Source organism: Sciurus carolinensis, chromosome 2 (assembly GCF_902686445.1).
Source record: "Sciurus carolinensis chromosome 2, mSciCar1.2, whole genome shotgun sequence".
Taxonomy (NCBI): domain Eukaryota; kingdom Metazoa; phylum Chordata; class Mammalia; order Rodentia; family Sciuridae; genus Sciurus; species Sciurus carolinensis.
In genome coordinates this window covers 55,785,358-55,801,283 of record NC_062214.1, presented here as the reverse complement: position 1 = coordinate 55,801,283, position 15,926 = coordinate 55,785,358, and the positions used below count along the sequence as shown (strand labels likewise).

The 15,926-nt window shown below is 53.0% G+C and overlaps 1 protein-coding gene across 5 annotated transcripts; it reads right to left on the bottom strand.

The window, feature by feature from the left end:
- Positions 1-167: 167 nt before the first annotated feature.
- Positions 168-14,258, bottom strand: Mfge8 (milk fat globule EGF and factor V/VIII domain containing). Of its 5 annotated transcripts, XM_047538808.1 has the most exons (10): positions 14,093-14,257; positions 10,839-10,964; positions 10,380-10,511; positions 7,878-8,059; positions 7,308-7,463; positions 6,272-6,416; positions 3,540-3,617; positions 2,079-2,263; positions 1,112-1,267; positions 168-1,013 (listed from the first exon to the last, which is right to left on the bottom strand). In XM_047538808.1, exons 1-10 carry the CDS (start codon positions 14,163-14,165, stop codon positions 870-872), a joined length of 1,377 nt encoding a protein of 458 aa, XP_047394764.1. In that variant the 5' UTR covers positions 14,166-14,257; the 3' UTR covers positions 168-869. The 5 variants fall into 5 exon arrangements, with proteins under 5 accessions (XP_047394764.1, XP_047394766.1, XP_047394765.1 ...); XM_047538810.1 differs by lacking the exon at positions 10,839-10,964; XM_047538809.1 differs by lacking the exon at positions 3,540-3,617 and having other exon boundaries at positions 14,093-14,255.
- Between the last annotated feature and the right edge of the window lie 1,668 nt (positions 14,259-15,926).

Sequence of the window (15,926 nt, the reverse complement as noted above, 5' to 3'; positions counted from 1 at the left end):
AGCCTGACCTCCCCCAGGAGCCCTGAGCACTCTCTCCTCCTGCTGCTAAGCTATTTGTAGTCAGGCAGGTGACCCAAGAATGCTGGGCTGGGAGAGACCAGGCAGTGGTGGGAGCCAAGGCCAGTCAAGTCCCATTTCGACAGGACAATGATGAAGCACAACAAGAATTCCAGTGGAGAATACAAATATATTTTGGAAGCTGCCTGTGTGCTCGGGGGTGAAGAGCCAGCAGAGGCCCCCATGCCCACCCAGCCAGCCTGCCCACCTCCTCGCCCAGCTGGCTCCCCCATCTTTCTACAGACCCCCCCACACACTTCTGTCTTCCTAGGGCTTCAGGACAAAGGTCAAGAGGGATCTCCAAGGAGATAAGTGGGGAGGTATCTCCAGGTGGGTGCAGTGGCAGGCCTGGGGCAACAGCCTGTGACTTCCAAGCCGTGCATCACGGCTTCCTCCTCTGGGAACATGGGAGTGTGGTGTGCAGAAAGGAGTTCAAGACGACCCTGGCAGAGTCGACCCAGAGCCTGCAGTTGGGGACTCTGGAGAGGTGTAGGTAACCCACACTCCTGACCCTGCCCCTCCCTGTCCATCCCAGACCTACCCAACTCCACGGTGCCTGAGAAAATGAGATGGCAGGAGGGCTGGCTGCCAGGGACTGTGGAAGCTGGATGGTGAGGGTGAGGACAGGGAGGGAGGGAGGGCGACTATCTGTTGGCACCTCTCTGAAGCCCCACTGCCCTCCCTGCCCCCAGCCCCACTACAATCAGGAAGGAGTGCTGAAGAGGCCCAGGCCCACAGGAGGCAGGAGCACCTGGGAGGGGCAGGTGGCCCAGCAGCCTCCACGGCCCTTCCGGTCACTACTTCGGTCGGGCCTACCGCTCACAGCCCAGCAGCTCCAGGCGCAGGGTGATGCGGTTGTGCCAGGCCACAGGCAGGATGCGAACATAGCGGGCAAAGAAAGGCGTCTCAAACACATTCTTCTTGTGGGAGTTGTTATCCAAGTTGCCAGGAAAGATCTGGAGACAGAGGGGGAATCAGGAGTACCCCAAAGTCAACCTCCCTTCCCACAGGCACTGGGGAATGGCAAGGGGAGGGTCACTGGACAGACACCCACCTTGCTGTCCACAGCCCCGTGTTCCTTGTACTCGGTCCAGTTCACACCGTCATTACTGTAAGCCACCTTGTAGGCTGCTACGTACTGGATGTGGCCAAAGTCACGAGCCCCCTGGGTGATGACGCCTGTCACTTGTTTCTGGGAACCCAGGTCAACCTACAGGAGAAACCACCCACATTTTCTTGGCTTGCACCATTCTAGGAAGGTAGAAGGAGGCAGGTGCACTAGGACATAATTTGTTTTGGGAAAGCTACTTCACTTGGCTGAGCCTCAGCTTCTACATCTATACAATGGGCACATACGATACTACCCACAGTGCTAGGCACTTCACTACAATAAAGCTGGGCCTTGGCTCACTCTATGCCAACCCCTGCCAAGACAGGCAGCCCCTCATGGAATCCGACTCCTGGCCTGCTCCTTAGACCCAGAGACAGACACCTGCCCCATCCCAAACCACTGTGAGGAACCTGCCCCTGGACAGATAGTCCCAAGATCAAGGTTGCAAAGCCAACCCTCTGCCAACCAGCAGAAGCCCCAGCAGGGCCTTATCCTGCCAGGACTCAGTTTCCCCATTTCTTAAACAAGCTCTGGTTGTCCATGATTCAATATGTGCTAGTTATGTAAGTCAGAGGACATCTGTTCTGTGTGCATGTGAAGAGGTCCCAGGACACTGGGTTGGGTGTCCCTCTTCCATCCTGCCCTGCTGTCTGTCCACAGGCTGAGTCCTGGCAAACCTGTGGCAGCCAATGAGTGTGGCTCTACCCCACACATATGCATCCTCTCTCCACCTGGGGGCCATCATGGAAGCAGGAACAAGAGAAGGTGGGGCGTGTGGGAAAAACAAAGACAAGGCTTTTCAGAAAGTCTCTTGGAGAGCACAGGTCCAGGTTGGGCGGAGGTCACATCTGGCAGCCCCACCTGATCCCACCGGACCCCAGCCTGCAGCCCAAGAGGGGCCCGGACCCACCTGCAGCCACTCGGAAGCATCGTTGCTCTGGGCGGTCCAGGCGTTGAACTTGCCCTGCTTGTCCAGCCGTCCGTAGAAGGGGTACCAGCCGAAGGCACGCAGGCCCCAGGTCTTGAAGCTGCTGGAGGCTGTGATCTGCTTGTCGGGGATAACGTTGTCCTTCAGACCCAGAGGCTCAGAGCATCCTGCCAGCAAGTGGGGAAGGGGCTGTCACCCAGATCTGGGATCCGCAGCTCCCTGGGGCATGAGCACAGGCATGAAGGGGGAAGAACCTTGGACCCTGATGTGCCCCTGGCATTCTTCCTTTTTTTTTTTTTTTTTTTGGGTGCTGGGGATTGAACCCAGGGCCTTGTGCTTGCAAGGCAGGCACTCTACCAACTGAGCTATATCCCCAGCCCTTTTTTTTTTTTTTTTTTTTTTTTTGAGACAGGATCTCACTATGTTGCTCAGGCTGATCTTGAACTCCTGGGCTCTAGTGGTCCTCCTGCCTCAGCCTCCTGAGCACCTAGGACCATGGGCATGCACTATGACACCAGCCTTGGTATCCTGACAACAGAAAAAAAATCTCCATCTGCCTTTAAGGGACAACTGCTCCACTTGCCCAACCCTCTCTCACTTCAGCCTGGTGGTCTCAGCTCCCACCCCCAACAACACTCAAGACCTCCCCCAGGCCACTATTCTTCTCCTTTGGCAGCCCCAGCTCGATAACCTCCCACCCTTCTTCCAAACCTGACTAGGGAGACACCTCCTCCAAGAATCCCATCTACCCAGTGCTTCCTTCGGTCCTTCACTTACTCCAGCTACAGAAAAACCTGAAGGAAGTAGACATTAGCAACCCCATTCTATAGATGAGAAAATCGAGGCTGAGAAACATTAAATATCGTGCTCAAGTCACATACAGACTCCTTGCCATCACACCAACTGTGACATCTCCACCATGCCCCATAACCCAGACCCCTGAAGGCCTGGCTGGTGGCAGCTCCATGAATGATGAGCAGGACAACAATCCTGCCCTCTAGCGGCTGGAAAGTAGAGAAGCCGGAGAACTCCTGGTCCTGGGGATACTCCTGTACCTTCTCCAGCAGCGCCTCATTTAATTTCTACCATAGGGCTTTTGCATGCTCAAATGCTTCTGGGGTGCTGTCACACAGGCCTGGAAGGCTGGCCTGAGAAGGTGGCCTGTGCTGCACCCTGGCCCACCCCTAACACCAAGGAATGTGCTGGAATATTTTGCGTTCACATCTGCACCTGCACCTGCACCAGGCCAGAAGAGTTGGGGATGGGCAAGAGATAAAACTCTCAAAAGAATGATGGGTGTGTCTCACACCTGGAAGGGTCCCCACTCCACAGTTGGGAGGTGGGGGTAGTAGGTGTGGACACCCAGGCTTCCATCTGGGACATGCTTACTCTCACTGTCCCTGGATGCCTCCCAGATGCCCTGAGGAGGCCTGTCCATCGTACCATTGCCTGGTGAGGGCAGTGTAGCAGGTGCTCCTGGATTGGCAGCTGGCTCATCACTTGTGTCCAGAACAGAGGATCCTGGGGAAAGTTACAGCCTGGGGTAGTTTTGCAGAGGACACCAAATCTGCATCATTTACTCAAGGCAACAGACCACCAGTTTCTAGTTCATCTCCCTCTGGGCCTCCCTAGATAGGCAAACCAAGCCTTCTAGGGAAAATGTAGATGGGAGGGGTACCAGGGCAAGGGCCATCATTCACTGTGACCCCGGGAAGTCTCCTCCCAATTCTGGGCCTCAATGTCCTCAACTATAAAATGTGGTGCTAAAGCAGTACTTCTCACTAGGCACAGTGGCACACACCTGTAACCCCAGTGGCTTGGGAGGCTGAGGCAGGAGGATCACAAGTTCAAAGCCAGCCTCAGCAATTTAGCAAGGCCCTATGCAACTAAGTGAGACCCTATTCAAAAGTAAAAATTTGAAAAAGGGCTGGGGATATGGCTCAGTGGTTGAGCACCCCTGGGTTCAATCCCCAGTACCAAAAAATAAATAAATAAATAAAGTAGTACTTCTCACAGGTCACCTGGGGATCTTGTTAAGATAAAGATTCTGTACCAGCAGGTCTACAGCAGGGCTGAAGTCTGCATTTGTAGGATGCTCCTAGGGGACACTGATACTGCTAGCCCATGAAGCAGATTGCCCACCAAGCCACTCATGCTCTAGCTAGGCTCCAGTCCACAGGCCTTCTTCTATCCTTCAGTAACCCCAGGGCCTTTGCACTTGTCAATCTCATGCCTGCAATGTGCCTTCCAATGGCTTCACGATGGCTTCACAATGGCTGCCTTTCTATCATTCAAGCTTCCCCTCAAAAGCCATTCCCCACAGCAGACACTGTGCTGCCTCCTCCCATCACCTTCATCCCATCACCCTCCACCTTTTCCTTCAGAATTTTCTGTTATCTGATCCTTCTTTTATTTGTTCCTTGTCTACAATCTGTCTCTCTCACAAGAATGCAAGTTCCAAGAGGTCAAGAGTCTCACTCGTACTGTTTCCTAAAGTCAGGTATTTAGGAGGAGCTTAAGAAATGTTTTGAGTTAAATAGTTCACCAGGGATATGGTGCTTGCCTGCAAAGAAGAATCCCAGTGCAGGGCACTAGTCCCCTTGTGGGTTCCTGGGGAACACACAGAGTTCAGCCCCACCTGCAATATGCACACAAGCACACATACTCTCACACACACACGTACATGTGCACATGCACACCAATACTCTCTCTAACCAACAGGAATGCCTGAAGAGAAAGAAGTCGAGCCAGACCTTGGGGGAAGGTCAGGGCAACTTTGCCTCCTCATGTGAGGCCTGCCCTCTCCTGGCCTCGAGGGGAAGTCACCTTTGATGCATCACACAGGCAGCCTTAAGAACCAAATCTTCAAGTTAAGACTGTAAGGAGTGAGGGGCCCCAAGGAGAGGCACACAGACCTGGCTCCAGCCTTTACCAGTTACCTTTTAGCAGAAGGCAGTCTTTTACCCACTTCAATGAGATGGTTCAAAAATCAGTGACCCTGGGAGAGGGTCACACCACTTCGGTTCATCTTTAAAAAAGATAAGTGCTAGCCAGGTGCAGTGGCACACACCTACAATCCTGTCAGCAAAGGAGGCTGAGACAAGAGGATCACAAGTTGAAGGCCAGCCTCAGCAACTTAGAGACCCTCTGTCTCAAAATAAAAATCAAAAAGGGCTGGAAGAGTAGTAGAGAGCTTGCCTAGCACACACAAGACCCTAGGTCCCACCCCGAGTACCACACAAAAAAAGAAACCCAGCAAGTCACAGAACTCAGCTCTGAGCAGTACTAGATGGTATCTAAAATGAGATAACAGGAAGAGGTGCCACAGAGAGGATGCAGGCCACAAGAGGGCAGGTCCTACATAAGGCAAAAGAGCCACCTCTCAGATCTAGGACTCCACCAAATGAGCCCTTACAGTTCCACTGGTGACCAGAAGGTGGCACTGTGGCTGCAAAGACCTCAAGGAAGCTGACAGCTGGGCTGAGATGGTACCTATCAGCCCAAGCCACGCACCAGACCTCTCCAATGGGCAGTTTCTCCTGGCTCAACAGAAACCTGTTCCTTTCTGGTCCCCCTATCTCTCCAACTAGGAATCCTCTGGACAGGGCAGCAGAAAGCACGCCCTATGATCCTGGAAGCCCCCATGTTTCCCTTGAATGCAGACTACAGGAGATTTGCAGGAAAAGCACTGGATAGGTGGGGTCAGGAGCTCAGGGATCTATATCCAGCTTTATACCTCCCAACCGTGTACTTGATAAATCATTTGTCTGGGTCTCACTTCCCTCATTCATTCATTCACTCACTTAGCAAATATTCATCAGGCACCTATGATCCAGGCACTATTGGAGGCACTTAGAATGAACAAACCAGACATTCTCTGGAGGTGACATCTGCAAACAGAACTAATGCTACATATTCCAGAAGCTCAAAGCAACAATCAGAATAAATGAAACTACTTTGAAAACCGAGGTGATGTTTTTTTTCTTCAGTAAGTAGAATGCCCAGAGGGACAGTTTGGCCAACAATTAAAACCTGGGCAGGAATGGTGATGCCTCTGGCCTGTGTGTCCTGTGTGAATCCAGGTCCCTGGGCCGTGCTGCTGCCACTACCCAGCTCAAGAAAAGAGGGGACAGGGAAGGCCATGTCCAAGACTGACCATAGTCCCCAGCACTCACCATTCAACTCACAGCCAAGGAGCTCAAAGCGCAGGGTGCAGCCCCGGCGGCAGGACACTGGAAACAGCCTCACATACTGTGTTTCCAGAGGGGAGCTGAACAGGTTGATCTTCAGGCCACTGTTGTCCACATTTCCCACAAACACCTAGGAGGGAAGGGATCAGTGCGGGCAGCCCCTCTTCCTGGACTGCCACACCCTTGTCTTAGGCCTGGTAGGCAGACAGAGGGTTGGGAGAGCAGGCAGGGGCTCAGAGAGCAGCGCTTCCTTTGACCACCCCAGAGCCCTCAAACAGATTCTCACTCTTACACCAGCCCTCCCGGGCCATCATGGGGCCCAAGCATAAACCTCCATCTTTCACTCAGGGTTACTGGCAGAGTGCCTCTGTGCATATTAGGAAAAGATACTCCTTTCTCAAGACACTTTATTAAGATAATTTTCTATAGACAGTATACAAACATGCAATGTAAGTATTCTGAATGGTACCCACTTAGTAATAACCTCCCTAAGCAGTATACAACCTACACAGCTATACATGATACCTTTGAATGAAACCCACCTCTACCACCACTACCACCCACAAATCACTGTACTACTTTGAGCCTCTCTATTCTCATCTAAAAAGTAAGCTATTACTTGTAACCATAAAACATGGACACATCTGACTTAATTTCTTTTTTGGGGCGTAGGGGTGGGGCATGGGGATTGAACCCAGGAGCACTCAACCACTGAGCCACATCCCCAGCCCCTTTTAATATTTTATTCAGACAGGGTCTTGCTGAATTGCTTAGGGTCTAAGTTGCTGAGGCTGGCTTTGAACTCTTGATCCTCCTGCAACAGACCCCCAAGACACTGGAATTACAAGCATGTGCTACCAAGCCTGGCTGACTTTCACAGTTTCTAAAAACCAACACCCTCACCACATGGCCAATCTGGCCAATCACCCAGGGTACTCTTATCTCACTGGGGCCCTCAACCTGGGCTAGAACCCTAGCAGGTGCTGACCTTAACCCTTCTTTAGGGCCCCAGCAGGCCCACCTTGTCTCCAGACGCCTCTTCATCCTGGATGAACTGGAACTTGCGTCCATCAAGGCTGTGGGCCACCTTGAAGGTCTTCAGGTACTCGGCGCTACCCGCACGGCTGGCACCCTGCGTCACCACACCTGTCACCCGCATCTTCCGAAGCAGGTTCACCTGCACCCAGGGCAAGAAGGACAGTACCCTCATCTCCCAGATCTTTCTACCCGGGATCTAGGCTGGCCCAGTCCTTTATCCCCCACGCAGTGGCAGACAACCCAAGAGGGGCAGCTGAGCAGTAGCCCTTGTTGGGGGTTTGTTCCTCTGGCCCTCTAGACCAGGGCTGGGGAAAGCACAGGAGGCCCCCAGAAGCCTCATGTAGAGCAGAGCAACAAGCTCCTCCACAGCCAGGGTCCGCTTCCCACTTATTCCATGCAGCAACTCTAGGACCCAAGGTTTCCCTACAGTTACACACAGTTCACCAATGGAAACCTGTCACCTGTTGCCTAGACCCCAGGAATGAGCCCCCCAAATACATACCGATCCATATAATCTCTCATCACCCTGCCTGGGTCAATGTCTTCTCCATACCTGGATCCAGGGCTTCCTGTCATAGTTGCTAGCTGTCCAGGCGTTGACGATGCCCGTGCGGTGCAGGCGGGCCAGCTCTGGGGCCCAGCGCTGCAAACCCATGAAGCCCAAATGCACAGAAGAGGCAGAGATCTGGAAGTCGGCGATGGCGCCCTCCTCCATGCCCAGAGGCTTGGCACAGCCTGCAGGAAGGGACAGGACAGTCAGGGGACCACCCCAGCAGGTTCTAGGGCCCAGCTGGGACCAGAGGACAAGAAAGTAAGACAGTGTGCCCTCTGCTGCAGATCCAGTGTGGCCTCTGCTCAGACCCTCACTCAGAACAGAGCCCACAAAGGGACAATGGGGGCACAGTGTCAAGGGCAGGTACTGAGGAAAGGTGTCTGGGAGGTGCAGTGAGGAAGAGAGGGGCCAGGCCAGGACTGCCACCATGGGCAGCCCTCCAGGCTGCAGCATGTCTTGTTTTACAGGGAACTGGGAAGCAACTATTCTGAAGGAGGACTGATGGGAAAGAATATTAGGGTGACCTCCTCTTCCTCAGCATGCCCAGCTCAGTCCCTGGCTTCCCCAGCCGGGTGGCTTTGGGAGAAGGGGTACCTCGGACAGTAGTGAACAATACACATACCACACACAAAACCATGAGCAGATCTGCCTGGAGTTTTCTAGAATCCCACTGGCAGGAGTTCTGTGGGTGGGGCACAAATGCCATTCTGTTTTCCCGGTTACCATTTATACCTTCCCCCTGTGAGTCCTCAGCCATCCAGACGTCTGTGACCATATTCCTGTCCATGGCCCATCACCTTCACTGTTACCCCAGCAACATGATACCAGGGACCCGGACAGCTACCAACAACTACATTCACATACCCCCATCACCCCACCAGTCTGTACAGATCCCACAGATGTACAGTGCTTTCCAGCTGTCAAGCAAAGGACCCAGGACAAATCTATTCTACCCACTGCTCATACTAGAGATTGAACCAAGGGGTGTTCTACCACTGAGCTACACCCCCAACCCTTTTCATTTTTTATTTTAAGACAGGACCTTGCTAAGTTGCTGAGGCTGGCCTTGAACTTATGATCCTCCTGCCTCAGCCTCCCAAGTCACTGGGATTACAGCCACGTACCACTGCACCCAGTGTGATCTCTTAATCCAACATCCCAGGCTCATGCTAAGCCTGGTACTATCACATTCACAAGGAAAGTGAAGTGCAAAGTGTGGCCAGATGCCCAAGATCCAGGGCCTGCCAGTGGCTGAACAGAGACATGATCCCAGGTATGCCTCCAGGGTGATCCTCACACCCTAAGGACCCAAATGTGAGATCTGTGTGTGGGATCCAAGGAAAGTGACCACACAACAAACAAGGAGGGGCTGCAAAGTCCCTCTAGGGAGGGTCCCCTGCCTGTGTGGTCACCCCCACCTTCAACACCAGGTGCTACCATATCCAGCCCCTGGCTGAGAAGCTGAAAGGCTAGGTGGGTAATTCCGACTCAGGCACACCCATGGTTACCTCGGCTCCCAGCACAGTAATTAGTGGCCCACCTGGTCCCACCCAGGGCTCTGTCTGCCACACACATCCTTCCATCCAGGACCTCAAACACACATGGCCTCAGTGCACAGCCCAAGGCACAGGCCCTCAGCCTGGCCTCCTCTGAAGTGAAGGGCATCTTGGCACTTTGCCTGCTCTTCCCCAGGGACCCAGCCCCATTCCTTCTGTAGGTCAGCAAGCCTCAGAGCCCACCCCAACGTCCACTTGAGGGGGACAAGACACTGTTCTGCCCCCAGTCCAAGATGCTTAGCAAATGACCTGCTGGAACCTGGGACCCTCACTCTACCTAAACATGGACCCAAAAATGGACCCACCCACCTCACAGAGGGCAAAAAAAGAGTCCTAGTGTGGTTGGGGCCCAGGGAGGGAGGGAGGGACTCCCACTAAGCAAGGAAGCTGCTGCCAGCAATGCTGGCTGGGCACCCACCCAGGCCATTCTGTGGCCATGTGGATAACAGAGTAGGTCAAGCTGGGTCAGTCCCTCTGCACACGCCAGGCCTCTGGCCACCAAACCACAAGGGGATGACCCAGCCTCCCCCTCCTCCCCTACCTCTATGAGGAAGCCTCAGGTCAAACTTGGGCCAAGCTTGATTTCCTAAGCTCCTGGGCCTCTAAAGTTTAGGAATGTGTTTGTTTTCCCTTATTGGTAGAAAAATCCCAAGACTTAACTCTAACGCTGTGTCTGGTTCATGGTGACTCAGGAAACAGCACTCCTATGACCTCTGGGGTCTCTGAAACCCCTGCAGCAAGGTCAGGCCTGGCAGTCCCAGGAGAACAGAAAGAAGCCTGGGGAGGAACAGCAGGTTCCTTTATCCCTTTGGCCTAACTGAGATGCTCTCCCTCCCTCAGTCTCCCTGAAGGCAGCCTTGCCACAGGGAATGAGGCCAGTTTATAGCCTGTGGCACAGGACAGTAGCTCAGGGTCTGCCTCAGAAGCAGGCACCCAGAGAACTCACTGGTTTCACAGTGGACACCCACGTAGCCCTGAGGGCACTCGCAGATGTACTGGGTGAAGACATCTCCTCGGTGCGCATCGTCAATCACCTGGCACTCAGCGTTGTGTAAGCAGGGGTTTGGGGAACAGGGACCTGGAGACAAGGAATAGATAAGATGGGCAGGTGATCAGTGAGGAGTTGGAGACAGACAAAAAGCAGTAGAAAGGCCAAGCCCAAAAAGGATACTTTGCCCAAATTCAGTCTACCATCACTTCCCTCTCCTTTCCCCAAATCTGCCTGATGGAGCCTCAGTCAGCCTGGAACCAAGGAGGGGCCAAATAAGGTAAGCATCCAGTTTTCCTCCGGGCCTGGGAGTTTCCAGGGCAACCCTGGCTGGCATGGCAGAGGCACTGGGGACCCCTGCCTATTTGGGGAAGAGCTAGGGATGGGGTGGAGAAGCAGGCCCATGCAGGCAGGTACCTTTCTCAGTCTCGTTGCAAATGAGGCCTGTGAAGCCCTCAGGGCAGAGGCAGTAGAAGGGGGCGCTGTCCTGGCCCATCAAGCATGTCCCACCATTCAGGCACTGGCTGGAGTCGCAGAAGTCACCTGCAATGGCAGCTCCTACTTAATCATTCCATAAATGTTTGGAGGGCTAACTACCATGAACATGTGAGGTCCCTGAGACAGGGAAGCCAGGTGCAGCCCAGGCCTTGAGAAGCCAGTGGGAAGAGGAAGGCCAGTGGACAGATAATAAACAAGTGACAAACTAGCAGAAACCTGCACAAGGGCCACTGGAGTGATTTCTGCCAGGAAGATAGACATTTTACAGAAGAGGGGACATTTGAGCTAGGTCTAAAAGACAGAATAAGAGGTTCTCAGGCTGAGAAATGAGGGAAGAACATTCTAGAAGAGCAGAAGAACTGAGGATATGCTATGTTGGAGAATAGTAAGATGACGCTGAAAGGGCAGTTTGGGCCAGACTGGGAAAGATCTTAAGAATGATAAGTTTAGGAGGGCACAGTGGCACACACCTGTAATGTCAGCTACCCAGTACACTGAGGTAGGAAGATAAAAAGTTCAAGGCCAGCCATGGCAACTTAGTAAGACCCTGTCTAAAAATCAAATAAAAAGGGCAAGGGAGGGGTTGGGGTTGTGGCTCAGTGGTAGAGTGCCTGCCTAGCATGTGTGAGGCACTGGGTTCGATTCTCAGCACCGCATATAAATTAATTAAATAAAGGAATTTAAAAAAATAAAAGGACAAAGGAAGTAGCTCAGTGGTACGGCACTTGCCTAGCATGTGGTAGGCCCTGAGTTCCATACCCAGTACCACCAAGAAAAGAAGTGGGGGGGGGGGGCAAGTTTAGATTTTGCGTCCTGCCAATTAGTAGCTTCTAACTTTCCTTCAGCCTTCCCAGCATTGTCCAACAGGAACACACACTCTCTCAAGTATGAGGTGGGAGCAGGGAAGTCAGTTCAAATCCTTGGAAGAAGGTTGAAAAATCCCACCTGCAGAGACCTGACAGATCCCCCACCCCCCATGGGAGGGTTTGGTGGCTGCAGACAGATCCCTCTGGATGAATGACGAAGAAGGAAGTCAGGACAACGGAGTGAGGAGCAAGGGTGGATTTGAGAGACACTGTGGAACAAGGGTTTTAGAGGTAAGAGGAAGACTGGAGAGGCCACTAAAGCTTCTGGATGGGGCCCTGGGTGACAGATGTGCATTCTCTGCTCAGATGGAAAACAGGGGGAGGAGGAGGTGAGGAGGAAGAAGAGAGAAAGGGAAGAGGAGGAGGAGAAGGGGGAGGGAGAGGAGAGGGGGAGGGGAGGGAGAAGGAGGAAGAGGAGGCAACAGGCGGCTGGGGCCGGAGCTGAGATAGGCACCTGGGTTTGTGGTCTATAGGGCAGCGCTCACATCCTCCTCCTATCCCCACACGGAGAAAGGAATCCATTGAAAGAAGGGCTTTTGGCCCCCTTGGAAGCCCACCTTACTCTAGTATGTCCTCAGTCACTTGGCTGAGGTTGGTGGTGCCAACCAGTGAACTGCAGCCCTCCTCCAGGGTCAGCTGGCCCTAATCAGGATCCTCTAAAGAGATTAGCATCCCAGAGGGGCTTCTCAAGACCCCACACCCAAACCTGCCATTTGGGGTAAGATAGGAGAAACCTCCTGGGCCCCATAGTCACTCATCCCAGGATAAAGGGTCTTTCTGAAAACCCAAAGCTCCAGGGAGCTCAGGCTTCCCAGCTTCCCAGCTTCCCAGCTCCGCAGGCAACGCTATTAATGAGCACAGCCTCAGCGCTCCACCTCACAGGGGCCTGGGGAGCTTAAGGCGGCTCCCAAAGAGCTATTAGTCATTGGCTTTAAATAGTAGGTTAATCCCCTCCTCTGACCTGGCAGGCCACAGGCACGCCTCACACAGAGGCTCCTGAGGCTTGGAATGGCCAGGACCTGGGCTCCCCCAACCCAACACGACTTCTTTCCTTCCTCGCCAGGGAACTCTCCCCCTATACTGCTGGAGGGGAGGGGTTAAACAGTGCTGTAGGGGTGAAGGGTGGGAGGGTGTCCTCTACGAAGCCAGGCATTAGGCTGCCTGGGGCCGGGTCACCTGCACGAAGTAGAGAGGGTGCGTCCCCTCCCCATGCCGGGAAAAGCCTGATCGCTCCCTACAAAGCAGCCTGGGATTTCGGGATGCTGCTCTTTAATAGACTTCCACGGGACCACCTGCTCCTGACACACTTCATGCGGGAGCAGAGAGGAGGTGGAAAGGGACTTTGAAGACCACGCATCTTGCCAGATGGCTGGGAGGACCAGCTCAGCTTGGGGGGGGGGGGGGGGGGGGGGCGGGGTCCCACCTATCACAGGACGGCAGAGCCGGAACCCAGCTGTGACCACCCTCCGCTGTAGTCAATCCCGTTTCTATGAAAAAATTATGTAGAAGCTACCGGAAAAGTCCTTACCCCCACCCGGAGTGGGCACCACTTTCCCAGCGACCCCAAAGCTAAGATATGAGGCATCCCCAGGAGCCGCGTGCAGGAGGCCCTGCTGTCCACCGGGGGCCTCCGAGCGGGGGAGGAGGACCATGGAAGATACAGCACCCGGCCAAGGCCACCGGAGGGAGGGAGTCTGGAGACTCCCCACCAGGAGGCAGCCCTTTTCCAAGTCCCTCCCCAGTCGCTGGGGGCCCCCTCCCGACCCACCTGGAGCCCAGGCGACTGCATCCACTCCTCAGCCCTTCCCTTATCTGACCAGGCCCGGACAAGCGGGGGCGCAAAAGTTCAAAGAACTGTCCGGCCAGGTGGGCTTTGAGAGGGAGTTGCTGGGGAAGGTTGACTGGAGAAAACGCATCATTACAAAAGCGGTGCAAGGATTCGGAAGTCAGGCGCAGGTGAATGGCCTCATTTTACAGACGGGAAAAGAGAGGCCCGACGCAGCGGATTCTTTTGTTATGTGTATGCCGCATCCCTGAGGGCGGTAGGGCTGTCACGCGGTGTCCCGCGTCCCAACCCAGCGCGCTTCATACGCCTCAATCATTGCCCAAAAATTCCAGCATTGAGAGAGGGAGGCCGAGCGCCCCCCACCTCCCCCGCCAGCGCGCAGTCGGAGAAGCCTCCCTGCGCGGGTCCCCGGCGCTTCGCCCAAGTTTGTCAACAGGGAGGCGGAGGGAGGGCGCCGTGGAGAACTTCCGAGAGGCGCGGAAAGGAGGGGCGAGCGCAAGAGGGCGGCGCGGGCCACTCACCCGAAGCGGCGAAGAGGCCGGAGGCGCAGAGCAGCACACCGCACAGCGCGGCCAGCACACGGGGGTCCTGCATGGTGCCTGGGCGCGAGCGCCGGAGGACGTGCTGGGTTGTCTGGACCTGCGACTTCTCGCTCCTTCTCCTCTGGGACCGGAATAAATCAGGCAGCTTGGCACCTCCCACCGGCCCACGTGCTCCGCCCTGGCCGGCCCGGGGCGGACTCGGGGCGGGGCTCCACGGCCGGGGAGAGAAGGAGGAGGGTCCTAGGGGGTCTAGGTCACCCCCCTCCCGCCGGGCCCACACCCAGCATGCCAGTTGGTGGGAGCGATTAGGTCCCCGGTCCTGAGCGCACTGGACAGGAAAAAGCTCAGGAGGAATTAAAATGAAAATAAAAGAGTTTTTTTTTTTAAGAGTTAAGAAGAGATGCTAAAATTTATTCATAATCAGAATAATGAATTAAGACTACACTGACTACGGTGTACACTGACTGTGGGGCAACTGACCCAAGTGTACACTGAGAGTAAAACTTGGTTCAACTTCTGTTTGGTAATACCTATCAAAATGACAAGTGCCGACACAATAAAAACTAACAAACTTAATAATAATAATAAACTTATAGGTATCCATTCCACAGAAATTCACAAGTGCAAGTGATATATATACTAAGATATCATGGCAGCATCATTGAAGGAGTGAAAAGACCAAAAAAGGAATCAGCAAACTTTTTCTGTAAAGATTCCAAATAGAAAATATTTTAGGATTTGTGGGCCATAAGGTCTCCATAGCAACTGTTCACCTCTGCCCTTGTCCCAGGAAAGCAGCCATAGACAACAATGAAGGAAATGAGCCTAAGAGGCGAAACCAGACTGAAGGAAACTTGCCTGTCACATTGACTTCTTACTGATTCTTTTTTATCATGTGCAAATACCACCTGTTTGCAAAAAAAAAAAAAAAAAAAAAAAAACAATATTTTAGTAATGATTTATTTCAGACTAGCAAAATGGGGGGAGGGGACTCACACATCTCCCTTACTAAGTGTTTTGAGACTTAGGTTGGCATAAGCCCACTGGCAGGAGCTTTTCTTAAAACCATTCTGAAAGGGGGGAAAAATGTGATCAACTCAGTCACCAAAAAAAATTTGATAATATTCCACAACCTTCATGATAGAACACTCAACACACAGAAATGAAAGGGAACTTTCTCAATCTGATAAAAAAATATGCCTCTGAAACACTCACAGCAAATGTCATATGCAATGGCAACAGACAATGTTTCCTCTAAGATCAGGAACAAGGGAGGATGTCTGCTGTCCTCACTGCTTTTTGTTTGTTCATTTGTGTTGTTTTGCAGTTCTAGGGATTGAACCCAGAGCCTTATGCTTGTGAGGCAAGAACTCTACCAACTGAGCTACATTCCCAGCTAATGCTTAACAGGAGATTTGACTCAGGACAACTAAGCAAGAACCAGAAAATACTTCTTGATTGGAAATAAGGAGGTGAAAATGGTCTTTACCTCTATTCACAGATAACATGATATTGTATATAGGAAACCCTAAAGAATTCACATGCAACCCAGCTCAGTAGTGCACACCTATAATTCCAGCTACTCAAGAGGCTGAGTCAGGAGGATCATCAGTACAGGGATGAGGCTGTAGCTCAGTGGTAGAGCACTTGCCCAGCATGCAGTGCAGCCCTGGGTTCAATCCCCAGCACTGGAAAAAAAGAAAAAAAAAGAAAAGGAAGACATAGGAGGATCCCTAGTTTAAGGTCAGTCTCAGCAACTTAGTGAGATCCTGTTTTAAAATAAAATAAAATGGGCTAGGGATGTAACTCACTG